The sequence below is a fragment of the Frieseomelitta varia genome, unplaced genomic scaffold, assembly GCF_011392965.1.
Source record: "Frieseomelitta varia isolate USP_RPSP 00005682 unplaced genomic scaffold, Fvar_1.2 scaffold_243, whole genome shotgun sequence".
Lineage (NCBI taxonomy): Eukaryota > Metazoa > Arthropoda > Insecta > Hymenoptera > Apidae > Frieseomelitta > Frieseomelitta varia.
In genome coordinates, this window is record NW_025109972.1 from 73,715 (window position 1) to 101,228 (window position 27,514).

The 27,514-nt window shown below is 35.6% G+C and overlaps 2 protein-coding genes across 2 annotated transcripts in view; one reads left to right on the forward strand and one right to left on the reverse strand.

Moving 5' to 3' along the window:
• Window positions 1-20,616, reverse strand: part of LOC122528001 (elongation of very long chain fatty acids protein AAEL008004) — a 32,978-nt gene extending 12,362 nt beyond the window's left edge. The window contains exons 1-2 of the mRNA XM_043652656.1: window positions 19,956-20,616; window positions 1,849-2,189 (exon numbers count right to left, since the gene is read on the reverse strand). Of these exons, the coding sequence (XP_043508591.1) occupies window positions 1,849-2,187 (339 nt within the window). The 5' untranslated portion in view covers window positions 2,188-2,189; window positions 19,956-20,616. The remainder of the gene's footprint in view (window positions 1-1,848; window positions 2,190-19,955) is intronic.
• LOC122528000 (elongation of very long chain fatty acids protein AAEL008004) overlaps window positions 1-27,514 on the forward strand; it is a 67,007-nt gene that overhangs the window by 10,370 nt on the left and 29,123 nt on the right. The gene's annotated exons all lie outside the window — the stretch shown is intronic.

Sequence of the window (27,514 nt, forward strand, 5' to 3'; positions counted from 1 at the left end):
ACCTGGGTGGCAAGGGGAAGGGACAGGCAAAGTCCCGCGGGAGTACAGAAATCAGTAGTTCAAGGTGATCGAACCGATGTTGACTTGTTCCTCGAACGAAAAAAANAAAAAAAAAAAAAAAAAAAAAAAAAAAAAAAAAAAAAAAAAAAAAAAAAAAAAAAAAAAAAAAAAAAAAAAAAAAAAAAGAGAAGAAAAAATACGGTCAGTTAGATCGATCGATTTCTACGCCGTTGTTTGAATGTACGATCGTGAAAACGTGATGGTCTTTGGTCAGAGGAGCTGGCCGCCGAAACGTTGGTTCGTCGGACGTTTATCCTTCGAACGGTTATCCTTGGCGAGACGGGTTTGTTACATCGATTAAACCAGAATGCCGAAGGACACGCTCGAAAAATTATTATTAACTCTCGTGGTTCTACTTTTCTTTTTTTTTTTTTTTTTTTCTTTCTTGAGAGGGCAACGTTGCTTTCATCACCACGCACGCGACCTCGATAAGCTCGCAGGATTTCCAGCACGTCCGAAACGAAATTAAAAGACGAATTCGACTTGGTAAAAACAGTTGACGTCAAACGCCCACCGGATTCACTACGGTTCAGTGAACACGGTTATGGTTCGGCTCGATAGAGACTCGGCTAGACACTGTTCGATGAAAATAAATACTTCAACCGGTGCTACTGGTAATCTACGTTAGTAGCAGTTAGTATCACGTATTGCCTGTTTAGTGGAAATAAATATACATCGTTGATGATTTACATCGAAGTTGATAACACTTGTTTCGGTAGAAATCGTTTGGATCGTAGAAATGTGTATGTTCGTGTTGCACACTAACGCGAGACCTAATGAAATCCTTGAAATAGCTGACATTTTCGTCCAGCGACCTACTTGCGCGCGCGCGATACTCTTCGGAGAGAGGCGGTTCGAGGTCTGACAGCCGTGAACTTTGGATCTCTGAGCATCGATCTCTCTCCGAGATCCAAAGACCTTTGGGCCGGTGCATTTTTGTCAACCGTTTAATCACCGCATGATTTTTAGAGAAAGCTCGCGCTCGCACATTCTCAACGTTCTTGAAATCTTGCCACGTCGAGATTTCCCTACGATCGTCAGACATATCTCGAGCCGGATACGAACGAAATCGAGCTTAACGGAGCTTAATCCGAACTCGCGATCTCCATCACGATTGTTCAAACACGAAGCTTCTTACTCAACTGTAACGAAACATCTGCGTTCAGATTAAAGAGACTAACCTCTAAAGAGGTATATTTATTGACCGGGTCACTTTCGACCCGTAGCTGAATTTTTGCTATACTTGCTTTACACCTAACTATTTTTGGTACAGGATGTTACCCGATAATGTTTACATTATTTTTATACAAGGCTTCAACTAAAATTTCCAGAAATATCTGTCTTTGAAATATTTTGCTTCTTCGCTACGCTCAAGCTCTGGGTCAAAGGTGACCCAAGTGTCGGCTTAACGCGAGGGTTAACAGAAGAAAGACGACGCGGAAATTAATATATTACTAGATCCCAAATATAGCGACGATCAATTAACGATCTTTCTCTCTGTTTGTGGATTACAAAAATTCTGGTCGCGCGCGGTTTCCTTTTCCCCCGAAGCCGCTGTTAAAGATGCTCTTAATTGCTCTAAATTCCGATCAGTTCGTACGAGATGCGCGCGTGTACGCGAACATCGCATGCCTTAACAGAAAGGGGATCCCGTTGAATCTCTTGATACGATTCTCCGAGAGAGAATCGGTGAACTACTTTCGACAATTTGTGTTGCCGATCCGTTAATCGTCGCAAGATCGAGTTTTTTTTTTTTTCTTTTTTTTTTTTTACAATCGAGTCGCTTACCTCGTACAGCATCCCTAACGAGAAGACTACTTGAAACGCGTTGTACGCTACCAAAGTTCCCCTGAGTTTGAACGGTTTCCGGTTGGCCATCACCCGCGGCCCGAGTATCGTCACTCCGTACAGGTAGAGAAGGACGATGAAGAAGGTTGGTATCGGCGAGTCCATCAGAGGCCAGTCGCTGACTCGAGGGTCCGAGACCGTGGTGAGGATTTCCGTGTAATGGTCCAAGGCCATTTTCACCAGCCCTTGAGCGCCCACGAACGTTCGATTCGTGTCTGTCATCTCGATTATCGGTTCCGGCTCTCTCTCGACAACCAGTTCTGCCGCCGCTGACGCCATTTCTGTAAATCAGACACAATCGGTTCGTTTTTTTTTTTTTTTTTTTTTTTTTTTTTTTTTTTTTTTCAACAGAGTTAACTCGAAACGCGAGCGTGCCAAGTTGAGCGTGAGAAGTTGCGGCAGCCTCTTCTTTTCAGATTTATTTTTGTTCATATTTTCTCAGCGTCGTTTCAGTTCTTTTGTACCAACTTTTTGTAGGATTCATTCTCTCGTACGTGAGAAACAAATAATAACAACACCAATGAAATTAGTAATGATTCTGATAGTTTAATGATTTAATAATCTAATTGGAACTAATCGAAGTGAACACAATTCGTCGTTCAATCTCTGAGGAAAATTTGCACTGTGTTTGCGAAGTACTAAGAAGTGAAAAGCATGTTTCAACGATACACTTTCAAAGGATAAATCGAACGTGCGGTAACGAGCTTCCATAATTTACGATACTTTTGCCCCAGTCAAATTCGAGTCAGGGAGATTCCGCGAGCCTACTTCGTCGTTCTGTGCACGTTCTTCCATTTCCAGTTTCTTTCGCAGAGAACGATGTTGATCGACGATCGAGAGTGATGCCAGCCGGAATGTCGAAAGTAAAACGCGACAGGTCAAAAAGTTCGCCATGCGTGTCGTCCATGAAGATCCTGGTTGCACTCCTCTGTCACTGTAGAATTGCATGCAGCTTCTCGCCGATCCACACTGATTAGAGAAACGATCGTTCTTCATTAGCATTGCGCTTCTCTTTCCCTTCGACACCGGCGATAAATCAAAAGGTGCAACGCTATACAAATTTCAATTGCGAGATCGCATGTGCACAGCACAGTTTGACGACTAGGTCGGCCCCTCTCTTGAATTATCCACAATCATTATACGCTGGTCGCTCTCGATTTTCTCCTCGAGCGTTGTGTACATAACGGCTCGTTGTACATAAAGTATTCGAACGCTTGTCAAATGTATTTTTGTTTATTTTATATATATTATTATTATTTCTAAACGTTATGTTGTATGTAATATTTTCAACTTGGCTGACATGATTATTAACCAAGTGTGAGAATTACAAGATTGCTTGTTGCTAAACGTATATTTAGTTTCAATATTATAATTATAATTATAATAAGCTTTTAATATTATAATTATTACTTTTAATATATTATAATTATTACTTTTAATATTATAATTATAATTATAGCAATTATATTATAATTATTACTTTTAATATTATAATTGTAATTATAGTAATATATTATAATTATTACTTTTAATATTATAATTATAATTATAATATATATAAATATATATTATAATTGTGATGATTAATATATAGTATTAATAACATTGGTCACAATATATATAAACATAATTAATAACAATATATAGTATTAATAATAAATATTAATGTCTAAAATATTATGATTATTAATATATTATAATTATTACTTTTAATATTATAATTATAATTATAGCAATATATTATAATTATTACTTTTAATATTATAATTATAATTATAGCAATTATATTATAGCATTATATAAATATATATTATAATTATAATTATAGCAATATATTATAATTATAATTGTAATATATATAAATATTATAATTATATTATAATTGTGATGATTAATATATAGTATTAATAACATTGGTAACAATATATATATATATATATAAACATAATTAATAACAATATATAGTATTAATAATAAATATTAATGTCTAAGATATTATGATTATTAATACAATAGACAATATTACAGCTCATTAACACGATGGAGAATTGGATATACAATATTATATACGTTTGCGTATCAGATGTCTTGTAATTTTTATGTACATCTTTCTATTTTTCTCTTTCATCGCAGTCTTAAAAATGAAATCAAAATATTTTATGTAACACAAAAAATATTTTTTCTAACAACAAATGCTCGAGTACTTTCGCGAGAGCAAATTCATCCCTTTTTTCATTTCGTTGGCCGCGTTACATTTCACAAGACAAGATTGTGCAAGTGTTGCAACGCGTGTTTGCAACGCAGGCGCACGCATAAATGTTCGATTTTAAGTTGACGTAATATAGTCGGCAACTTGTTTTCACGTGGTTTATCGATCTGCAAAAAAAAATGTTAGTGGGCTTTCCCCTCCCTTTTTCCCCTCGCGAATTATATTTTAAATTGCGTTGTTGCATTCGATACGTCAGGAATCTAGTGGTCCCAGTCGCCGAGAATATACAACAGACACACTCTACATTTTGAACTTGGACGACCTATTATTTTTAACAATTGTGACGTCTTCATTACCGATTTCTTTTTTTTATTTTTCAACGACAGCCGTCTTTTCTGATTCTACAATATCTCTTCAATATTTCAGGACGAATAAAAAAAAGTTTGAGAATGAAAAGAAAAGTTGAAAATAACGCGAACAACTAAATACGTACATATATACTGTAAAATGAAAAATAGTGCTTTCGTTGCACTTTTAACTTGTAATAAAATTAAATATTCCAGGAAAATGTATAAATTTTTTTGAGACGTTCGAGTATTATTCTTTGCTCGATAAGTTAGAATTAAACGAAGAATCTTGGAAATATAAGTCATTAGATGTTTTCCACGCGTCAAGTTCTTGCTGAAATGCGAGGCACTAAACGCTCGAATAAAAATTCACATTTCGTAAGAAGATCGTTATGGCAGCATCTGCGGACGATGAAAATTTGCGACACGATATTAATCGAAAAATAATGACACATTTCTCGCCATACTAATGAAAACTGAAATGCGTCTGAAATCCCACGACATCGTTTAACTTTCGCTTAGATTTCGAGATTCGTCCGTCACTTGCTCCACGATACAAACACAAATCTTCTCATCGGCTATTTTAAATTCGATATTTCCATTATTCGATCATTCGTTCCTTCTTTATTAGATTCATTGACTTTTCGCGGAAAAGAAATTCGTTCATTTCGTAGGATGTGATTAATTTGAGTTCCAATTTTCGAAATATGAAAGCTTGAAATCATTTTGATATTTTGTCGATAACAATCGATTCTTCGAGAGGTATTCCTCGTGGATAAAACGAGGTATCAAATTAATCGAATACAGATGAAATATATTATCATACATTTCGAGCCTCTAGATTCGATACATTTCGTAACAATTTTATGATTATCGAAATGAAAATTTTTAGTCGACAGTTGTTGATATTTTCTAAAAATAAATTCTTCACTGGCAGAGCGCAGAGATCTCTTTTCTTCGTGCTGATTTTCCGAAGTCGAGATTAGCACTTCGAGATACTTTTTTTGCTTCGTTCAAGTCAAAGTATGAAAAAGAAAAAAAATTCTATAAATAATCTATCTATATTCTCAGCGAAACAATTGTATTCAATTTAGCAACCTCAAATCCTCGTGTTACATTATATCGTTTAACAACACTTTCGATCACGAAATTCTGAAACGATTTTTTACACTTGCTTGTGAAATCCGACGTGTTTCGTTGGAACAAAATTTTTACACGGATATAAAATGTCTCGTCAAAAGTGATTGTTCGCCGCTTGTTCCCTTTCTCCTCGCATGTTCACAAAGCGTTGTTCGTTTAAATACAAAAGATATTGGACGGTTGTGTGTCGGGAATCTCCTCGACCGGTTCCTCCTCGTCGAAATCATCGTTCGAATCCGTTTCTCTTCTCGCCGAATCGGCCAAGCCAAGTTTATCGGCCAAGTGGATCTCTCGCTGTGTGAAATAATGCACCGTGTGCGAAAGCGCAATCTTGAATCTCGTTAGACACGCCGTCGCAGTCGCATAACTAGACCAGAACCTGCCAGTCGCGCCACAATTGAGCCCGCCGTATGTCGAACGTTCTCAACGCTGACCGATTGGATTTCGTGTAAACGAAATAAACGCGATTTCGAGACTGTAATAAATACGAAAACTGTACAAGTTCTCTCTTCAGGTTCGATTGCCCAATGAGAACGTTGCCCATCTTCTCTCTCTTTCCCTTATTTCTGATACATTAATTCGTAAGTACGTTTCATCCGAGCTGCATCCATCTGAATTACGTTCATTGGAACGGGAGTTTACCGAATACCGGACGAGTCAACTGAATCGGTCGTCCATTTGTCTGGACGCGAATTTTTACCGAGTCAAAAATTGTTAACGAGGAGAATAAACCAGTGAACGGTTATCGTACGAGCTCCGTTTGTCGACGAACGTCATTTATCTAGATTCCATTCGTTGGAACGAATATTTCAGTTCACGTTCGGTTAAGTGAATGTCTGGCGCTTGCTCAGACACGGGGGACATTTGTTCTTGTCGTCTCGAATGACAGATAATAGATAACGGTGAAAATTGGCGAGTTGCTATTAAACGAATTGTTTGCTCCGGCAAATCTAAACAAATGGAGTTTTCTTCTCGTTGAGTATTGCATTTGCGGTGAGAGAAGAATGCTAACGCATATGGCATGTGAAATATTTGATACAGCGTTTCTTGATAATTTTTTATTAATTTATATAATTATATAATTATTTATTTATTTATATGTAATTCCAAATAATTTATTTATTTATATATAATTATATAATTATTTATTTATTTACATATAATTATAACGTTTCTTGATAATTTTTTATTAATTTATATAATTATATAATTATTTATTTATTTATTTATAATTATATAATTATATTTATTTATTTATATATAATTATAGCGTTTCTTGATAATTTTTTATTAATTTATATAATTATATAATTATTTATTCATTTATATATAATTCCAAATAATTTATTTATTTATCTATTTATATAATTATATATATTTATTTATTTATATATAATGCCTAGGTGGCTTAGGATGGCTTCCAGTTTACAATGAGTCTACATCTTTCTTATTTTCTACTTCTTATAATTATTTATATAATTTACGATTGAAAGAGACGGTGAAAATTGCGAGGAATAAAATTTTGCTTAGAAAACAAACGGAGTAAAAATCGGCGTTAGTTGACGACTCTTTAAACGAAACGAGAATGAATGACATACATGGAAAAAGGAGCAGCGAGGGTAAATCTTTTGCAGGAAAGTGAAATTTGATACAGATACGTATTATTCGACAATTTTCTAAATGACGAGCGAAAGAGGATTCGGATAGCAAAAACTAAACCTAAATTTCCTTACACTGCTGCCTCGTCAGCGTTGGAAACGAACTCGCGAAGCAGGTACCTCTCCCGATTCACGTGTATTCGACACGATCGGCAATTTCACGACTTTCAGTCGCCAAGTTTCTCTCTATCACCTCGATTCATAAAACATTCGACCAAAATTTTACCGAAACGAGACGTACCGTCTTCATTTTTTGTTATCTCTCCCAGGCGAGTGTATGTGTGCGTGTGTGCGCGTGTAACGAGAATCGATTTATCCGGTTTTACAGCGACGATAGAGGCGGAGGAACGGTACTCGTTACAGAGAAAGTCTCGAGGCTGCAAAACACAAAAGAATGGAAGCTCGATGGTCTGCGGCGGCGCGGTGGAGTGAAAAAGAGACCGGCGAGAGAAAGAGAGAAAGGTAGCCGGTATGATTGAATGAAAGGAGGGAACTCGATATAAACCACGGGGCAACGAAGATGACGCCGATGACGAGCCGACGTCGGGGCTGCAGATGAACGACACTAAAACTCGCTTGCTTAGAGTTTAGTGGGTAAGTGGGTCGACATTCCGGTTAAATGCCGATCGGGCTCTGACTCGTCTCTACCTGTCACGATCTTCTATACCTGTAGCCTATTGCTCTTGGCTGTTCAACGTACAGCTCACACGTTTTCTTCCATCCAAAGTCCACGGTCTGGCTTTTTCTTTTTCTTTTTTTTCCCCCCTTCCCTCTTCCTCCTTTCCTTTTCCCTCTTTCTCCTTTCCTTTCGGTTTCTTTGCTTCTGCTTCCTTTTTTTTTTCTTCCTCTTTCGTCTGGCCGCGTGTTTTCTGGTCTCTTTTTCAGAGGAAAGTAGCTTCGTAAGAAACGTAGTAATAAAATGGTCGTTTTGAATAAATTTCTGAACTGGTGACTATCGTTTAAATTCGTATGTTACGTCACATAAAGGTTCTTTAATTCCCAGATTCTTTGAGAAGGGAAATTGAGAAGACTAAGGATAAAGACTCGTAAGGAAAATATCTTGAAACTGTTGGGAAAGAATGATAAATCTTGTTGTTTTTATAAGCATGAAGTGAATTTCACGGCTGGGAGACACGTTTATCGTAGAAAGCTCAACGATTATTATTTAAAAGAAATTGATTTGATCGAGGAGAGAGGAGCTATAAAGTGTATGAAGTGCGTTTCGAGTCGGATTCTCTGACATGTTCCGTTCTTCCTTTCTAGGTCGATCTACTCCTTTGAATTTCTGGCGACCTCGTTGATGAGATCTACATGTTCCGTGATTATCATTTTTCGTCCGTTTTTCTCCTGCACATACATACATATATACATATATATATATACTTTAATTACGAGCTAACGATATTGTTATCTTCTCAATTAAAGTTTCACATTTTCTCGGCTCACCTCTTTACTTAAAGCAAGAAAGAATTTTTCCTTCTCTGCTAAGAGTTACAGTTTCACTTTCTTTGCTCGTCTGTTTCACCTTCTACTGTCCTCCATTCCTCCTCATTTATACTCATATCGCATGAATCACAATCTTAATCCTCGAGTAACGTCGTGGTGTCGCGGAGCAATTTATATTGTATAAAAGAAAAATTTTAAGCATTCGATTCCATTTTGTATTTTATACTCTTTCTGCCAGCGATTAGTAATAAAATCACATCACGTGTATACAGGAAGACTCTAATAATAGACAGACGAAAAAAATGCACAAGTGGCTGGTTAGAAAAAATTAGGCATCACTCTTGTGAAGGGTTAAAACAAATTAAAAATTAAATTCCCGAATTAAGCAACGTCTAAAATTTTATTCGTAGTTAATACAAATGTTTGACGTTACCAGATGGGCGTTAATTATTAATACGATAGATCGCTTCAGTTGCACTTCCACTTATAATTGTCGAGGATGTAATTCATTCCAATTCGAATCACAATCTTAAACTTCGAGTAACGTCGTGATGTCGCGGAGCAATTTATATTGTATAAAAGAAAAATTTTAAGCATTCGATTCCATTTTGTATTTTATACTCTTTCTGCCAGCGATTAGTAATAAAATCACATCACGTGTATACAGGAAGACTCTAATAATAGACAGACGAAAAAAATGCACAAGTGGCTGATTAGAAAAAATTAGGCATCACTCTTGTGAAGGGTTAAAACAAATTAAAAATTAAATTCCCGAATTAAGCAACGTCTAAAATTTTATTCGTAGTTAATACAGATGTTTGACGTTACCAGATGGGCGTTAATTATTAATACGATAGATCGCTTCAGTTGCACTTCCACTTATAATTGTCGAGGATGTAATTCATTCCAATTCGAATCACAATCTTAACCCTCGAGTAACGTCGTGGTGTCGCGGAGCAATTTATATTGTATAAAAGAAAAATTTTAGGCATTCGATTCCATTTTGTATTTTATACTCTTTCTGCCAGCGATTAGTAATAAAATCACATCACGTGTATAAAGGAAGACTCTATTAACGGATAGACGAAAAAAATGCACAAGTGGTTGGTTAGAAAAAATTAGGCGTCACTCTTGTGAAGGGTTAAAACAAATTAAAAATTAAATTCCCGAATTAAGCAACGTCTAAAATTTTATTCGTAGTTAATACAAACGTTTGACGTTACCAGATGGGCGTTAATTATTAATACGATAGATCGCTTCAGTTGCACTTCCACTTATAACTGTCGAGGATGTAATTCATTCCAATTCGAATCACAATGACCGAGCATAATGGAAATGCATTTCTGTCGCTTTCTATGTTTAAACGAGAAACGGTGAATAATTATCACTGACGTCTGTATTAGCACCGCTTGTTTGTTTCTTACGCGGCATAGAATCGCTCATTACACACGTAGCCGCGTTCCGACTTCGTTCAATTTCTCTTTCGTTTTTTCGACTACCTTAACCTGTTGATCTCTTGCCCGCTGCATATTTATTACACCGCGCGAACGGTTTTTCACGAGGTTTCTATCTGGAAATTTACCGCCAGTTACTCCTCGAACGTCCAACGAAACTCACCGCTGCTCCAATTTACTTTTCTCTGTCATTGTTGCGGCCATCATGGCAGTACAATCCTCTCGCGAGAATATTAATTCTCGTGGGTGAATATCGGCAGTGAATTTTTCTCTCGTACGAAACACGAAATTCGGAATCCACAGCTTTTATTTTAGTTTCGTAAAAAAGGTGCAAGATATTATTCTAAATGGTGATACTGTAGTGTTTCTATGATTATAATTTTTGTAACATGTCTTAGCTCATTATTTTAGCTTTCTCCAAATATTTCCTAAAATTGTTCCACAAAAAGAAAGATTATAATTTCTGAAACGATCTCTGTTCCTTTTTTTTTTACTGACGATTTCTAGTTTCAATACCCTGAAATTGCTGTGAAATGACAAGTAATTCGTACGACTGTAATCTCTGAAACGTACAAATACCAGATCGTTTCACAGTCTTTCTTTACGTATTCTCAATTCCTCGTGAAAATTAGTTTTCCTGAGACTCACGGTAACATCTTTGATTGAATTTTCAAGGGCACATGCTTCGTCAAAGCGACCAATCATGAACTTTCATGACGAAGAACGTGTGGAACAGAGAAACTTAACGGTACACATTCTGAATGACTCTTACGCGTATCGCGTTGTGATGATTCTGTTCTTCTCACTTTCATCTCACGGTCCTCGTCTCGGAAAAACGGTATTAGTTTTACAGTGACCTCGATTATCGTTCCACCAATACGTTCTTTGTCTCTCGTTCGAACTGCTGCAAACGTGCTGTATGGATGAAAAACCAACCATCATCTTTACACTCTGCAACTTCACTCGTGAACCTATTCAGTATTGTAAGAAACTCAAATGTAAATTCAAGTGTATCGTAGATTCAGAATGATCTTGAAGAATAAAATTTCCTCTTTTTAAACTTGCCGATTTCTTTTCACCTCTTTGTCGAACTTTGAAAAAAAAAAAAAGTTTGAGAGCCTCAAACTTTCAAAGTTTAATAAAATGGTGAAAAAAAAAAAGATTGTACAGCAAGCTTCGTCGTAAAGATAAAATTTCGATCTTTAAGACCATGGTAGATTTGGCTGAAAACAATTTTTTAACCTTCCCAGAGACATGTCGATTTGTACAATTTTCGAAAATAGAAGCATCCTCATCATCTCCTTATCGTCTACACGATGTAAGAATATTTTTGAAGAGAACAAACTTTAATGACCGAACGGATATGACTATGATATTTTCCTTTTTAATATACACAAAGTTACATCAACAATTTAAAGTATCGATAATTTTTCATTAGCTAGTGCTGTACGAGTAATTCATGTATGTCATTTGCCGGGATTTTCCAGTTCTTACGGTTAAGGATAACAATTAAATCGGTGAAGTTCACTGAAGGCGAAGATGTTTGCCTTGAAATAGGAATCGAACCGAGACCTAGGAATCAGGAAAAAGAATCTAAGCGGGAAAAGAATGTTATGGTATCGAGTAATAAGCGAAAGGAGTAACGATCGAGATAATTATTTAAATAAGTTTTATTCTCGACTAGATTCCTACAGTATTCGACCTTGTAAAATATGCGTGTAGTCTTGAACTGTACCGTTGCAAGTGGGTTGTTATGTTCGTGTTATTAATCACCTACTTTCATTATAAAATCGGATTCAACTCAATCTTTGAGAAATAGATGACAATTTTTTACAGATCGTAATTGTTATTACTGTACCATAGATGATTTAATTTTATACCCTCCGTGACTGAAATCAACAACAAAGTGAAAATAAATGAAAAATTCCAAGATTGAGCCCCAATTTATTGCAATTCATTTATTGCCTAAAATTATTACGATTGCCAATGCTCAAATTATTTATTATCTCGTCAGTCTCAAAGTGTCGTAATTTTTCCCTTTTATATCTCTAATGGAAAGTCTTCTTAAAATTGCTCGATCTCTCAGGTTAATTACTCCAACGTGTATCTTTTCAATATCTATGTGCAAGGCCATTGTGCAAGCAAAAACGATTAGCGAATTTTTGCACATCAAGTACAACGCGACAATCTCTTTTTACTATCATTTCCTTGTCGTGACTGTCGAAATTAGACTAAGAAACCCTAGAAAGGGGAAGGAAACAGCTTGACAGACAAAAAGTGTCTCTTCTTGCATACATTTGCTCCACGAGCTCGTTATCTTCGTTCGTTTATCGCACAATTAGTTTGGTACAGGAGCACAGTTACCGTCGTGAAGATGTTTCGCGTTTCTTTTTAGAATGTTCAATTGTAATCAATGTACCAGATGAGAAATTTTATACACGTTGTCTATTGGCCATTGGTCGTGAATATCCAAGGATCGACAGTGCACTGCTTTTGCAGAAATTGAAACCTCTCCCTATTTCGTATCTACGTACGACGTGAAAGTACGTTTTTTGGTTGAGGACGTCGGACTTGTTTGATCCAAGTGATTCGTTCTTTTTGCAGCGCAGCGTGTAAGGAATTAGATGTCAAGAAATTTTCTTCCGGATGCTTGGCAGTTTATGGAAGTTACTGGTTGAGACAGGTGACACGATTTATTCTCTCTAAACACAAGTGGAACACAATCTCAGGAAGATCCTTTAGATTTACTTTTTCTAAAATGTTTCACCTCAGTGAAATGAAACTGTATTTCTCGCGTTTGGTTGTCGACAGGTAAAGGCGAGGATGTGACTTTAGCAAGATCTTTTAGATTTGGAGTTTTTGAAAATTAGAACTTTCTGCTGAACGAGCTACATGTTTAATGTACTTTTTTTTTTCCTATTAATAGTACTTTTGGTATGATCAATTGCTCTTTGTCGTATATAATATTAATGAATAACAGTATCTAATTTTAAAAGATAATTTCTTTGCAAATTACTTTCGCCGATTATCGGATAATAAATTGGGAATAATAAGGATTAAATCTTAATATTTTTCACCTAAAACAGTTCAACAGAAAGCAACTCAGAATCGATCAAAGTGAGATCATTTTATAAAATATACTACAAATTCACGGTCCGTCAATATTCGTATTAATAAATTTTACAAATTAGAAACCTGTATCTCTCTTTCTCTTTCAACAAATATATATTGCTGTAAACTCTTCGATCTTCCGAATTATCTAGTCAGAGCAGATCACATACTGACTCTTCGCAGTTTCGCGTAAAACAATTAATAACAATTAATTAATATAAGTGGCAAATATAAATGGACGCAGTATCAGTCAATTAATTATTCCGTGAAACGTGAACGAAGTGATCAGTGAAAAACGAACGAATTGTTCAATCCGGCTTTTAAAATTCCGAAGAAACTCGATGAATGCGCTCGATTGAATTTTTTTTACGTATTTACACGCGAGTGAAAAGGAGCACGCGAGACATGCTTAAAAATGGTCCAGCGACCTTGTGCCAAATATATTCGTCCAGTCAGGTTGCATAACCTGACGCGTTTTACGTTCTCGGACATTCTCCCGTTGGTACACGATATCGGGTAATTGACCATGCACGCCAGAAAAAGAAACGATCAATTCGCGGACAGTTCCGTGTGAATCATTCATCGCGAGATGGTTACTACTAATAAACTCTGGTTGTGTTTCTATTTGCGCCGCGATCTATCAGTTTTCTATGCTTGGAGTAACTAGAGCAGTAATTAGTACACACGGAGCGAATCGACGTTGAACGTCGTTGTAGTCTCGCGTGAAATATTGTTATAAATTATGGTATGTAGTTCCGCGTATAAAAATGATTACTAATTGTCGATTCGGATTTTTAATTTGATTTAATCGTATTTAATCGGAGAGATGGAAATTTTTATTTACGCTCAATTTTGGATATTTTATATTATATATTGTGTATTATATATTTTATATTATATATTATATATTATATATTGTATATTTATATTATATATATTTTATGTCATATATGCTGCGTGCAATTTCCAGTTTCTCGTAGAATTTTTAAAAAGTTTAAATTTCCGTCAAAGGACAAAGTAAAATTAAATATCAAAAATCGTAGTGACCTGCAGTCACTTATTGTTTAATAATGATATTTAAGGGATAATCTTCAGTTTGAAAATGACACGCGTTTTCTTTTCATGCAAGATTTGAGAAAATATAAGATACTACTCGCAGGCGTACATTTAATAAAAAAAATTAGCACATATAGTGAATGGCGATTCGAGCTTTCATTTTACGAAAATTTACGAAAAACAGCGACTGAATGGCATAAGAAATATTGAAAATGTCTTTAACAATTAGTCTGTTAAAAGTACGAATACTAATTAAAGACGCTACGTGGATACTAAATTACTAAATCACAAGCACACACGTTCAGATGGTTTTGTGAATTGACAGACAAAGTCTTTTATCTTTATTGCAGAAAATTATCGCCTGGTAGGTCCAGCATCGGTGCTGCAGAGTAAATAAATTACTCTCGACCTTATGTGTCGTCTACTTGACAGCGAAGCTGCTGGAGATCTCAAACTCTTGATTAATATCGTTGCCTTTCGAGAAAGACGCGTATCTAATTATGTCTGGAAAATGGAAGTCGATTCTTGGGAATTCTAATGAAATCAAAACGATTACCGACACGTGTGCTTCCCACTTTCCGTTTCTGTGCCTTTGCAATTTAATTAACCACAGACGGAAGAAAAAAAAACGGTTTAACCTTACGAACAGCATACGCGAGACTCACAGTTAGATTCATTTTACAGTACGAGGCTGGTTACGAAGGAAAGCAGGTTCTTCTTTTAATAAAACGTTAATTTGGCTGGCTGGTATTCTGTTGCGAGTTACGCACATGCTAAAGTAACCAAAGATTCTGAAGCAATTAATAGCGTTGCAGCTAATTTAATTTGCAATTATTTGTACTACAAGTTCGCGAAAAGTTTCACATTCGACGAGATGATTCGAATTCTGTTTCGCGTGAAATTTTGCACGCTGCGGGTCCAAACGAATGAGAGAAATTTCATGCATGTAGAATTCCACGAGATTCTGTCCCAATTTTTTAACGAACTGTGTAATAACGAGCAGAGAATCGAAAAGAATGAGTTACACATATAGTGTTATCTGTTGATAAATTTCGTAGAGATTTAATGTCTTTTCGTTGCTTTTAATTTCAAGTGATTTTGTTCACAAATAAAAGTATTGTTCCACTTGTACATCAAAAGCGCGACAAATTTTAAGAGTACATTACAATCAAACGGAATACCCCAAGAGCTAAGGATAAAAAATTAGAGAAGCAATATTCGACCATTGTCTTTTCGTATATTTCAATATATTTAGCAGATTGTTCTTTTTATAAGCTTCCTAATAATTTTTCCTAAACAAACGTAGCTTGTTTTGTTCAAAAGATAAAGTTCGTTCGAAGTGTATTTTCCATCCTTGAATTGCACGTGTATTTCATAATAATACTTATAGATCCGTTGTATAAAGTTCTCTTCACTAACGATAAGAGGAATGCCGATTAGAAAAACACTGTACGTCATTCCGATGAATCCGTGTATAACGTATTGTCTGTGTATTGTCCAGTTTCTCCTTAGCTATCATTTTCTTGAGTTATCGCTCGTAGCGACGATAACATTCTACTTCTCAGACGCGTAATTTGTCTTCACGAATTAGGTACTCGACCGATCGGCAAAAGGGGTCAGACGTTCTTTATCTCGGACATTCCTTTCGAATCATCTGACGCAAGGAAGGTTTCGTGGCATACTTATGCACGGCAGTGGGAAGCACGTACCTTTTTCCCCACTATCGCCTATAATTTTCAAAAACGATAAGTCAAGTATTTCTCCTGGCTAGAAAGCCGGACGATCACGAGTTTCAGTTGGCAGTGTATTTTAGCTGGCCACTGTGCACGTCCAGTTGGATTCTCATTTACTGAAATTACATATTTTTCGTTTTTTCTCTTACGCGCGAATTTTGCTCACCGCAGATTGCGTACCGCAACTATTAACGAACCTGTTTGCTGTTGTCGTTCTAGTTACCACCAGACATGCGTGTCTCGTGTTTTCCCTCGGAATACTAACGTTGTTTTCATTCACGACAACGTTTTTGCTTTCTAAGGAAAATTGATTTTATCATTCTCTTGTCTTTCTTTTCGTTTGTGCGATCGAATGTGTGTATGACGAATATGATAGTAATCAACGTGCCTGACGATTGTCCGAGTTGACAGAGAAAAGAAGAAGCTTGATTCGGAAGAATGATTCTCTCAGGCTGTTAACATCTTTTATATTTAAAAAATATAACAAAATTTTAGTTAGATTGATTACACTCCTCGGAAGTATAATTTACGATATTTGTAAATAAATAAGCGAGGTGAGACGCGTTATACTTGTGATTGGAAATTCAATTTAACTCGTCTTCTTCGGTTCAAAGTTTAGTCAATCTTCTATCGTATGAAAATTTATTTACCGTTGCATAATTTTTAACAAAGAGAATTATTAACAAACGAATATAAATCGTTTTTCTTTGTACTAATAATAAACGTTACGTTTCTAAATATTTGTTTTCCATTAATCCTTTAAAATTCACCTCTGTTGCACAAGCCAGCAAACTATAATTTCTTATAGTTCGTTCTTAAAAAAATAGCACTTCATATAGAATAGAATAATAGTACTTCATATAGAGTAGAATAATAAAATGAAAATGTAATAAGAAGTAAGAAAATAGAATGACAAAATGAAAACAAGTCGTTCCCTTTTAAAACAGTTTCTTAAAATTCAGTTGAAGCTACGAAACGCTGAATAATTTTCAATACGTTGTACGGAGATCTTTTGAATTGACTGCATGCTTCAAAGATCTTTCCACTGAAATAAGTATAGTAAAACATAGATATGCTTGCCCACAAGTATCGGTAGACATGCGTCTGGAGTGCGTGCCACTTTTGTGATACACGCGGAAGATTTTCATCAATTAATCTTTCGAAAGTTAGTGAAATTACATGAAGAGCAAGTTCCATTGGATCATGCCGTTTCGACTGCATGATACTGTGATCGAACGGTCGATGGATCGTATAATATTTATCGATCTGTAATTTGAATAAAATCATTTCACGTTTCATTTAATTGAACTTCAGTGGAAAATTCTAATGGGTTTATCACGCTCGTCGTATGTTCAAGTCGAGCATTTCGCGAGAGTTGCAGAACGAAGTTCACACTTTCGAGGGTAGCCACTGTTAGAATTTTTATTGCGAAACGTGAAACCGAGAAAGTCGCTTGTTTGTGAGGAATAATCGGCCAACGGTACGAAATTCGATCGGTCGCGCGTTCTACCAGGCGATTCCCCGACGTCTGATCATTTAGGGGCGTCTTCTACTTACGAAAGTGGAAAGCCACGGTTGGCAACAATACGCCAATCCGATATATCTATTCGCTGTAACTTATTTATTTATTTAATTTTTTTTCGGAACTCTCTATTCATCGTTTTCGATTCTTTCTGACTATTTGACAAATTTTTTTTTAAACAATCTTAATTCGAATCTCTGGAACTCTCTATTCATCGTTTTCGATTCTTTTTGACTATTTGACAAAGTTTTTTTTTAAACAATCTTAATTCGAATAACGATACGAGGTTGGATACTTTGTACCCAGGTGCGAGTATACTTCTCTGACCTACATGTACGAACTGTGACCTAAATTTATTATTCACTGTCGAAAGTTTCGATTAATACGTATCGTTATACCTGCATGGTGAGTTTCGAACGATCTTAACTCAAATAGTGATATTTTTGAATAATTTGCGAGACACGCGAGATACACTTCCGGATACACGAACAACGACCTAAATTTAGCTTTTAAAATAATCCTATCTGCAATTTCAATTGATACGTATTTCGAGTTTTGAACGACACGTTTCGAATAATTTTCATCAGGTGCTTCGCGAATATATTTCTTTGACCCAGATAAGCAAGACATGACCTAAATTTATTTTTCAGAATGATACAGTCCGGTCTAAAATATCGATTGACGCAAATTTATACTGCGTACTTGCAGAATGAAAATAATTCAGATTGTCAAACAATAACTTCAAATCCACGTTCCGTATGTTGTCGGATGTCACAAATCTACTTGAATCAATCGAGACAAAAATTTACACGAACCGTTGCACGGTTGCACTAGTTTCATTAGTTGTCGTTCATTAAAGCGTTTAAACGTGATGTACACGATGCCCGCGGTTATTTCGCTTTCGCCCGCAATGCTGTTGCACGGGAGAATCCATCTTCCACTTGTTCTTGAATTTCTTATAACATGTATGGTACTTTCTTGGACACTAATCTCGAAGTTCGTAGCCTTCTTGAAAAATTTCGCACGAGCTACCTTGACAGATATTACTAGTGAACGGGAGATCGAGTTTTCTAATATTTTATAAATAATAGAATAACAAATTCTAATATTTTATAATAGTACTCTATAATCCTACAGTGTACCAAAGCATAGCTCTATAATCGTTGTATATTCTATAATTTTATAATATATTCAACTGTTATATAAATGTATAATTAGTTAGTCATTTCCTCTCTCATTTCATGCAACAGATCGAATTTTCCACAATATAATAAATTCTGTAACAGTGTTTTGTAATTTTACAACATACTCTAATATTCTACAATTTGGTAACTTTATCATATATTTATAATTTCCTCTGTCATTTCATGCAACAGATCGAATTTTCCACAATATAATAAATTCTGTAACGGTGTTTTGTAATTTTACAACATACTCTAATATTCTACAATTTGGTAACTTTATCATATATTTATAATTTCCTCTGTCATTTCATGCAACAGATCGAATTTTCCACAATATAATGAATTCTATAACGGTGTTTTGTAATTTTACAACATACTCTAATATTCTACAATTTGGTAACTTTATCATATATTTATAATTTCCTCTGTCATTTCATGCAACAGATCGAATTTTGCACAATATAATAAATTCTCTAACAGTGTTTTGTAATTTTACAACATACTCTAATATTCTACAATTTTGTAACTTTATCATATATTTATAATTTCCTCTGTCATTTCATGCAACAGATCGAATTTTCCACAATATAATGAATTCTGTAACGGTGTTTTGTAATTTTACAACATACTCTAATATTCTATAATTTTGTAACTTTATCATATCATTAGTTAGTAATTTCCTCTGCCATTTCATGCAACAGATCGAATTTTCCACAATATAATGAATTTTGTAACAGTGTTTTGTAATTTTACAACGTACTCTAATATTCTATAATTTGGTAACATTATCATATATTTAAATATATCCTACGATTCTACACAGATATACTCAAATATTGTACAATTCGATAATCGTATAATTCAATTAACGTTCGGAACTACGTGAAACCTACGTAACCGCTAAACTGTCTTGGAAATCTCGTCAAATTAGTGTCACATACACGAGCGGAAGATAGAGCGGATGGCAGGTGCGCGCGTCAGTCGGTGTCACCACTTTTTAGTTGATTTCGAACGGTATGACGAATGTAGGTCGAGATCGGGCGGTCACTCTCTAAACAATGGAAATAATGGAAATTCTTTTCGACACTTGGCCGTTTCGCTGCAGCGGTGGCTGCTCGTGCGATTCAATCGGCCATCGATCGAGAGAACAGAGAGAAAAAGAAGCGACCGGCGGGAGGGAGACTTACCTGTTGACCGACGAAAATGACGCCGCGTTCGCAAGTAAAAGTGTGGCCACTTCGGCTCGCTTCACACGTGACTCCACCTCTAGCGTATCCGACCTCGATACCGAGTGATCTCTAGCTTCTCGATGTGGAATCCAGCCTCTCGAGGACCCGAGTGTCGACGTCGATCAACCTTTTCTTCACCGGAGGAGTCGTGTCGATTCCAAATTCAAGATCAAACTCGTGTTTCTCCTCGTCTGACTGATGGCTCTCTGAACTTTTCTTTCTGAACTCGAAAGAGAGATCCGCGGATACAGAACTGCTCGAAACTTGGCACTTTGTTCACTTTTTCGCAGTCTGTTCACACAAGTTCCTCCTACTGTACTATATAGTGTCACACGTCAGTCACACGCGCTGTTGTCATTGCACGGCTCGCTCTAAGGGTGGCTGGTAACATTTGATCACGGTTTGATTCGCGCTTTTCTCTTCTCTTTCCTGCGTTTTTGCATCGGCACACGCGTCAGTGAGTAAGCGAGTGTGCGTGTTTTCGTGCATGTGTGCGTGTAGTGGGTGCGTGTGTGTGTATGTGTGTGGGTGTGTGAGTGTGTGCACGCATACGCGCGTGCGACACATATATAGAAATGTGGGTCCAACGGCCGATGCTGCGTGAATAGTCCGCGGCGGAGCGAACTAGCGGTTTAAGTATTGGTTAAGCAAGTGGGGTTCGGCCGAGCGGTGGCTAGGGTGGGGGTGTGTGGGCCTTAGGTGATCGCCTGAAAATCTTGTGCCACAGGGAGTCAAGGTCTTCTTTTCCTACCATGATCCGACGCGAGAGAAAGGGAAGCTGTCGCGTCTCGAGCCAGCTACACCCTTCGGCCAAGGTCGTTTGCCGATTTCAAACGCGCCCCGATACTATATAGTAAGTATAGCAACAGTTGCTTGCCTCTTGTTAGACATACAGTGTGTTTCCATTGCTCTCTTTAACTCTAGAATGGCAAAGGGTGAGATTCGTACTTTGGCGAACGCGACAGAATTCTACTGATTTTTCTGTGCACAAGCAGAAATTTGCTTCTACTTTTAAATATTGCAACGAGTAGTCCGCGAGTTTCGGTATTTTACATATTATTTTTATATACCGTGTGTACTTTTCGTTTTATATATTCGCGTGCATTTTCTGCAGCTTTGACCCTTTGAATTTTCACGGGTAATTTTTGAGAGCGTAAGAATCTGATTCAACGATTATGAATTATAACGTCAATTCAATGTAATACTTCGCAATGCAACCGGAAGTATCAATGGCTTTGAAATATTAGAAAACTACAATAAACGTCGCACGCCTCCTCTCAGTCTTTTACATAATTGTTTGAAGCTTGGAATTTTTAGTATCGATTCATCCACGCAATTCGTTCGATTCTCAATCTTTCTACGGATTTTATGAATTTTGCTTGAAGTTTTTTTTCACCTCACTATCGTTTTTTCTCCCCTCCATCGTGCGTTCTGTACCTATCGTTTTTCTTGTTCGCATTCCTCGCAATTATTTTCACACTTGCTTTTGCACATTTTTTCTCACACGTTACGAGAACGATCGGTGAGAGGATTTTTGCTCTTTCTAGCGTAACTTGTCCAACAGAAAGCGCGATATTTAAGAAGCGTAACGTATACATAGTAAGAAGTAGAACTGTAGTTGAACGTAGAAAAACTTTAATCGAGGAAAACGCGATTAGAGAGGCTACTCTGGCTGCCAATATCGTTGCTATTAACAAATTTTTCGTGAAAATTTTCTGGATAATTTTCAGTTTACATAGAAGCTCTTTTCACTTACTATGTCTGTATGTTGTGATACGTTAGAACCACGCGTTAAAATCACTATGACTAATCATTCGCGGTGCAAAATCCTTTAATTGTCCATCGAAATGACACAACTTACATTAACTTATGAGATGAGTAGCTTTCTCTTGGTCGTAGTACAGCAAATTAAGGTCAGTTTCTGTCAAACTTTTCGGAAATACCATCATCATCGTCATTTTTCAATCAGTCAGATTAATGTATCATGTATTTATATTTAGGCTGGAAGTTTGTGATTTCGATCGACCACGTTTGAGCTCGATATTGAACGTTGCGAAATACTTAGCGAAAATACTGATTGATAAATTTAATTAACCGCCTGCTAGCAATTTTAGCCGATATGCATATGAATTCGATATCTGTCGAAACCAGGTTGTAAACGTTAGCGTTATTATTTATGCTTGATAACGATGGTTATTTCTTTTTATTATTCCAACATCTAATTAGAGAAGTTGGAGAAGTTTAGACGCCAGAGCTGGGAATTTGGAGTAGACTTCTTCTTTTTTGAGATTTTTTTTTAAAGATTTATTTCAAATTTAAGCACTCGAAGATGCAGTTTAGAGACGTCGTTAATTATTTTTTTGTCTACGCGTAATTAATAACTGTCGTGCATCGCGTGACACGAGAGAAAGATCGTGCAGAGGTATCCTACGTCAATGGGTATTTTCAGCGGTCATCATTCGCTGAAACGACCGCTCGATTCGTAATTAAACGGTGACTTTGGGATTTCGAGGAACTGGCCGCACGAGTGAAGATTAGGGAGCTAGTTATTTTACGCAATTGCGTGAAACTGTGTCACGGACGCGGGCAAAGCAGCATTAACGGCCAGATGAAATTCGTTTGTGCACACATGGCGAACTTTGTCCACCTTTTTTGGAACCTGTTTCGACTTTGGACTTCTCTGTCCGCGCCGTGAAATTCACGTCGTGTTAATTCGTCGTTTCAAGAAAATATCCTCTTCGTACGATTGGGGAAACAATGTGTCGCAAGTACGAGAACGTAAGGATCAAAGTAGTATCATATGTCGTATCGACCACGGGAGGAATTCGACGAAATAATTTACGGGAGATAATTTGCGAGGTCGAATCTCGGCCTTCGTGCGAAATGAAACTTTCTTCCTCGTTTCAACCTCTTCGTCCGGATATAATAACCGAATAATATAACCGAATACTGTAGATCTTTCTACATTTGTAGAAAATTTGACATGTGCAGAAACATATGCGATATCCAATGTTATAATAATTAATAAACGAGATTTTCTGCCTAGATTCCAGTTCTTTAAACAAATTTCTGAAAACGCGGAGTTGTTATGAAATTTTATTATTTCGTAAATATGTGAAATATCCAATGTATAACAATTGCTACAACATTTTATTTCAATGGAGATTTTTCGAGGCAAGTTTTTCCAGTTCAGCGGCTTTTACTAATTTTTGGCTATTTCGTTACACTCTCTCTTTCGTTTCGTTTCGTTCCGGATGGCTTCAAATCGGTTCTTTCGATTTTCCACACTGAGAAGCATGAGATCTAGCATCTCTTTTTAATAAAAAAAAAAAAGAAACGCAGGACACTAAAAGCTGAAATTGGGAGGATTGTCGCTGAATTAAAAATTTACCATCTCCTGCTTAGGTCACATTTTTTTTTTCGAAACAGCCTTGTAAATATGTGGAATCGCATAAAATTTCGTTATTTCCTTTTCCTTTTGTTCCCCACTGTTACTTATTTCTCTGGAATTTCCGAGATGCTCGAATGATAAAGTTTCGTAAAAAGGATCATTAATTTTCTGTCTGCGACATTGTCGGACCATCCGCGTTGATAGTTGCTCGATGGAGACTCGCTCGAGCTTACACTTTGATCGCGTATTTAGATCAGTTTCGTTTGTTTAATTTCTAATTGTAACGTTATCATGTTGCAACTGAACGAATGACGTGGTGGAATAAGAACTACGTATCGTGGCGCTCATATGAGTCACGCTGCACTTTTCCTTTTTGACATTCCCAGTGTATGCAATAGGTATACGTTAAAATTGCACGTGTTCTGAATTTATGGTTAATATTATATCGTTAGCATTGTTATTGACATATTCCAAAGTTTAATTCGTTTTTTTTTTTTTGGTCTATACATTAAATGTAATCGCTTAACTCTTTGCTTTTCTGAATTTGATCGTATTCTATTTACATAGTGAATCACTCCATTAATCCATAATGTTGGAAATATTTAAATATCTTTCAATTTTATACACTCGTGGACTCTGAAATTTCAATTTTATACACTTGTAAACGATGAAAAAGTCCATTATAGAAATTCGTGGAATTTCATTTCTTAATTACAGATTCAGTAATGTAAAAAATGATTGAGAAAGATTGCAAATAAAATGTTGCATTTCATTGCCATTAACATATTGTCTGACAGATGACATTTAATTTTTATAAAAATACTATGTAATAATAAAAGTACGGGGAAAGCCCATTTATTTTTATTTCATAGTATTATCTAGTCATTTAAGTTATTTAAAATGTTCTGTCGATGATATTTACTTTGTTCTGATGGTCAATTAATTAAAATATTTATAAAACTGGAATGGTGATCAACGCGTTAATAGATTAAAAAAAGGACAATGTAAAATAACTCAATATATGACAGGGCAATTTAATTGAAACAGCAAGCGAAATTTAAAATTTGAAGTTTCATTGTAAATTAAATTGTTCATACATACATACGTACCTATATCTATTTTAATTGCCACAATCGAATTAACTATACGTTGTCCGTAGTCTTCGGACACAAGATTTCGTTACTTTTACGCCATGAGCTTTTATGCTCGCAGGAAATTCGAGAAGTTACAAAAGAAAATGAGGCTACTATGATTACACAATCATGGGAGATTCACGTTTTTATTTATGTACGAGTGACGAGGTCAACGCATGTAGATACTCATCATTGTAATTTAGTATCATCTGTGCGTAAAATATCGCAACTACATGAACGAGGTACGTGCAACTTCTAGTCTCGCGGTTGTATTATACTTTAAAACGAGAATTAATCAAGCCAAATAAAATAGTCCGTGATTTCACTACATTTAATTACTAAGAGTAAATAATTTATAACAAAATTGTCTGACACATACAAACAGTTTTATTCATCTGATACAAATTGTTAACTGTACGGAACAACGTGCTATTAATATATAATAATTAGCCGTAAATATTCAGATGAAGTGGAAGTGATGACAAAACATCGATGTGATCAGATTTATAATTGAGACTCTATTTAATCCGTATTATGTCTAATCGACATTGTATTTAATTGCACGCTTATTAAAAACCTTAGATCGTGTTCACGATGTTCGAATTAACAAGTAAGAATCTATTTTCTGTATGTACGATTATACGTCATGTTGTTGTACATATATCATCATCAATGTCCATGTGCTCTTCGTTACTTCATAATGATATGTGTGCTTGAAAAGTTAGGCAACTTTCGAAACATCGAGGAGCATAAGTATTAGTGAAAGAACCGAGGCGGTTCGTTACACGATTCACTGACATTACATGTCTTATGCGCGCGTCGAAGTCACCAGTTACTGAATGAAGAGGCTCGTGAGGTAAATATTTGCGACGCCCATAATAATTTCACGACAATGTCACCAGTGAATAATTTCTCACTTTGTGCTGTTGTTTAATTCTTGTATCTCAATGTATGTACAACATTTTTTTTTTAAATAATTACATCTCTTTGAACAAAAGAAATATTGACGATACAAGCATCAAACACGAAGGATTACGGTTGGGTGTAAAAGATTCTTAATAACTTGTAGAAGAATTTACGGGACTCGTGTCATTTTCATACTTACGATTCGAGCAGTCGTCACAGATGAATGTTTTTCACGTATATCTATTATGTGTGTTATATGGAATATTTTAAAATTTTATTGACGCTAGTAACGAGACGCGCTTATCGTGATTATATTGGTAAATATATATATAGTAAATGTTGAAGATTATTGATATAATGGATTGTTTATTATTTTTATAATTTCCGAATTAGAAATACGTGTACTTGTATAAGATATCTCTGAAATATATGCTTTTTTAATTTTTACAAGATTATAATAATTATAATATATATATATATATTATGAAATACGAATATATATATATATATATATATATATATATAAGAAATACGTGTACTTGTATAAGATATTTCTGAAATATATGCTTTTTTAATTTTTACAAAATTATAATAATTATAATATATATATATATTATATATATTTATATTATTATTATATTATTATATATATTATATTTTATATATAATTAAATAATTATAATTATATTATATATATTATATATATAACTTATAATTTTTATATATATTTTTAAATTTCACACTTTACCAATATGATCATGATAGCTAAATGTCAATAAAATGTTCCATATTCCATACTTTAATGTCGATTAAAATTAAAATGTCGATCATTGAACCACCATGAGACTGAAACAATAGACAAACTCTCTCTCTGGTAGAACTATCATTTGTACTTCAAATTCGATACGCAGGCCAGAACAAATTATCTATTGCTGCTTCGCGGGTGTGATAAAATTGAAGCTCGATCATTTCGAATTTCAATAATTTTCAAGCTGCTCACGTTCGTATTAGAGGAGGGATCTGACAAGGAGATCTCCGTGATTCCTGAAGCAGATTTCGTGACCTACCGCAAATTATAATGTACTCGTGCGAGATGTTTAAGCGAAAGGATTGCCTCGACTATTTATTAAAGATAGAATATTCGATACCGAAGTTTTGTCTCTAAATAATTCTCAAGGATGAGTTTTATTTCGTATGTCTTCCGTTTCCGGCAGACACTCGACGCGAAATATCGTGATTTCCAGTTACGGAATGAAGGTCAAGTTTTCTTGGGGCGGTTTTGTTAGTTCGCGGCGATTACACATGCGACACTGTAACTTGAACCGACTGTTTAAACGGGTTCGCGATCTAGTCGCTGATTACTTAACCGGACAGTTGCTGTCCAGACTTGTTTAAAGAATTTTAAACATGCCACGGCTAAAAACCGGCAGCATTTCTATTTTTATATCTTTTCTGACAGACGAACTCTTGTAGATCATTGATTATAACTATTTCAGTGGTAAAGTTGCTCTTTTCAGTTTGATTATTTTTAAATAAATAATGTAACAAAATATAATTAAAAACGATAATATAAGGTGATGAAATAAAGTTAATAACAATAATGTGACAAATGTATAATTGATAATTATATGTGTCATTATTAGGGGTGTGCGAGAACCCGAAAATATCGGGAACTCGATAATCGAGATTCCCGAAGGAATCGGGTTTCCCGAAAAATTTCGAGAACTTGGCTACCGTTTCTCGAACTACTCTACAATGCTGTCATAGCAGCCTACAAAATATATACATACACAATTCAATTTCTTCTGTCAGTTTTCGTGAAGTTATTGGAAACACGGTTTCTAAGAACCGTGTGACCTGTGGTATACAAACGTGTGACTACGTGCTTAGTACTTGGATATTATGTACGCTGTTGAGCAGTATCGCTGAGAAACTCGGGAAGTTCAGACGCATATTTCAAAATTTGTGTGAATTTAATAGAGAGATTGAAAATCTTTTAAAATATATGTCGAGTGATAGTGAGAGTAAAGTTGTGGTAGCAGGAAGTAGTGCAGAAGATATCGTGCAAAGGAAGAAGGTAAAGAGAA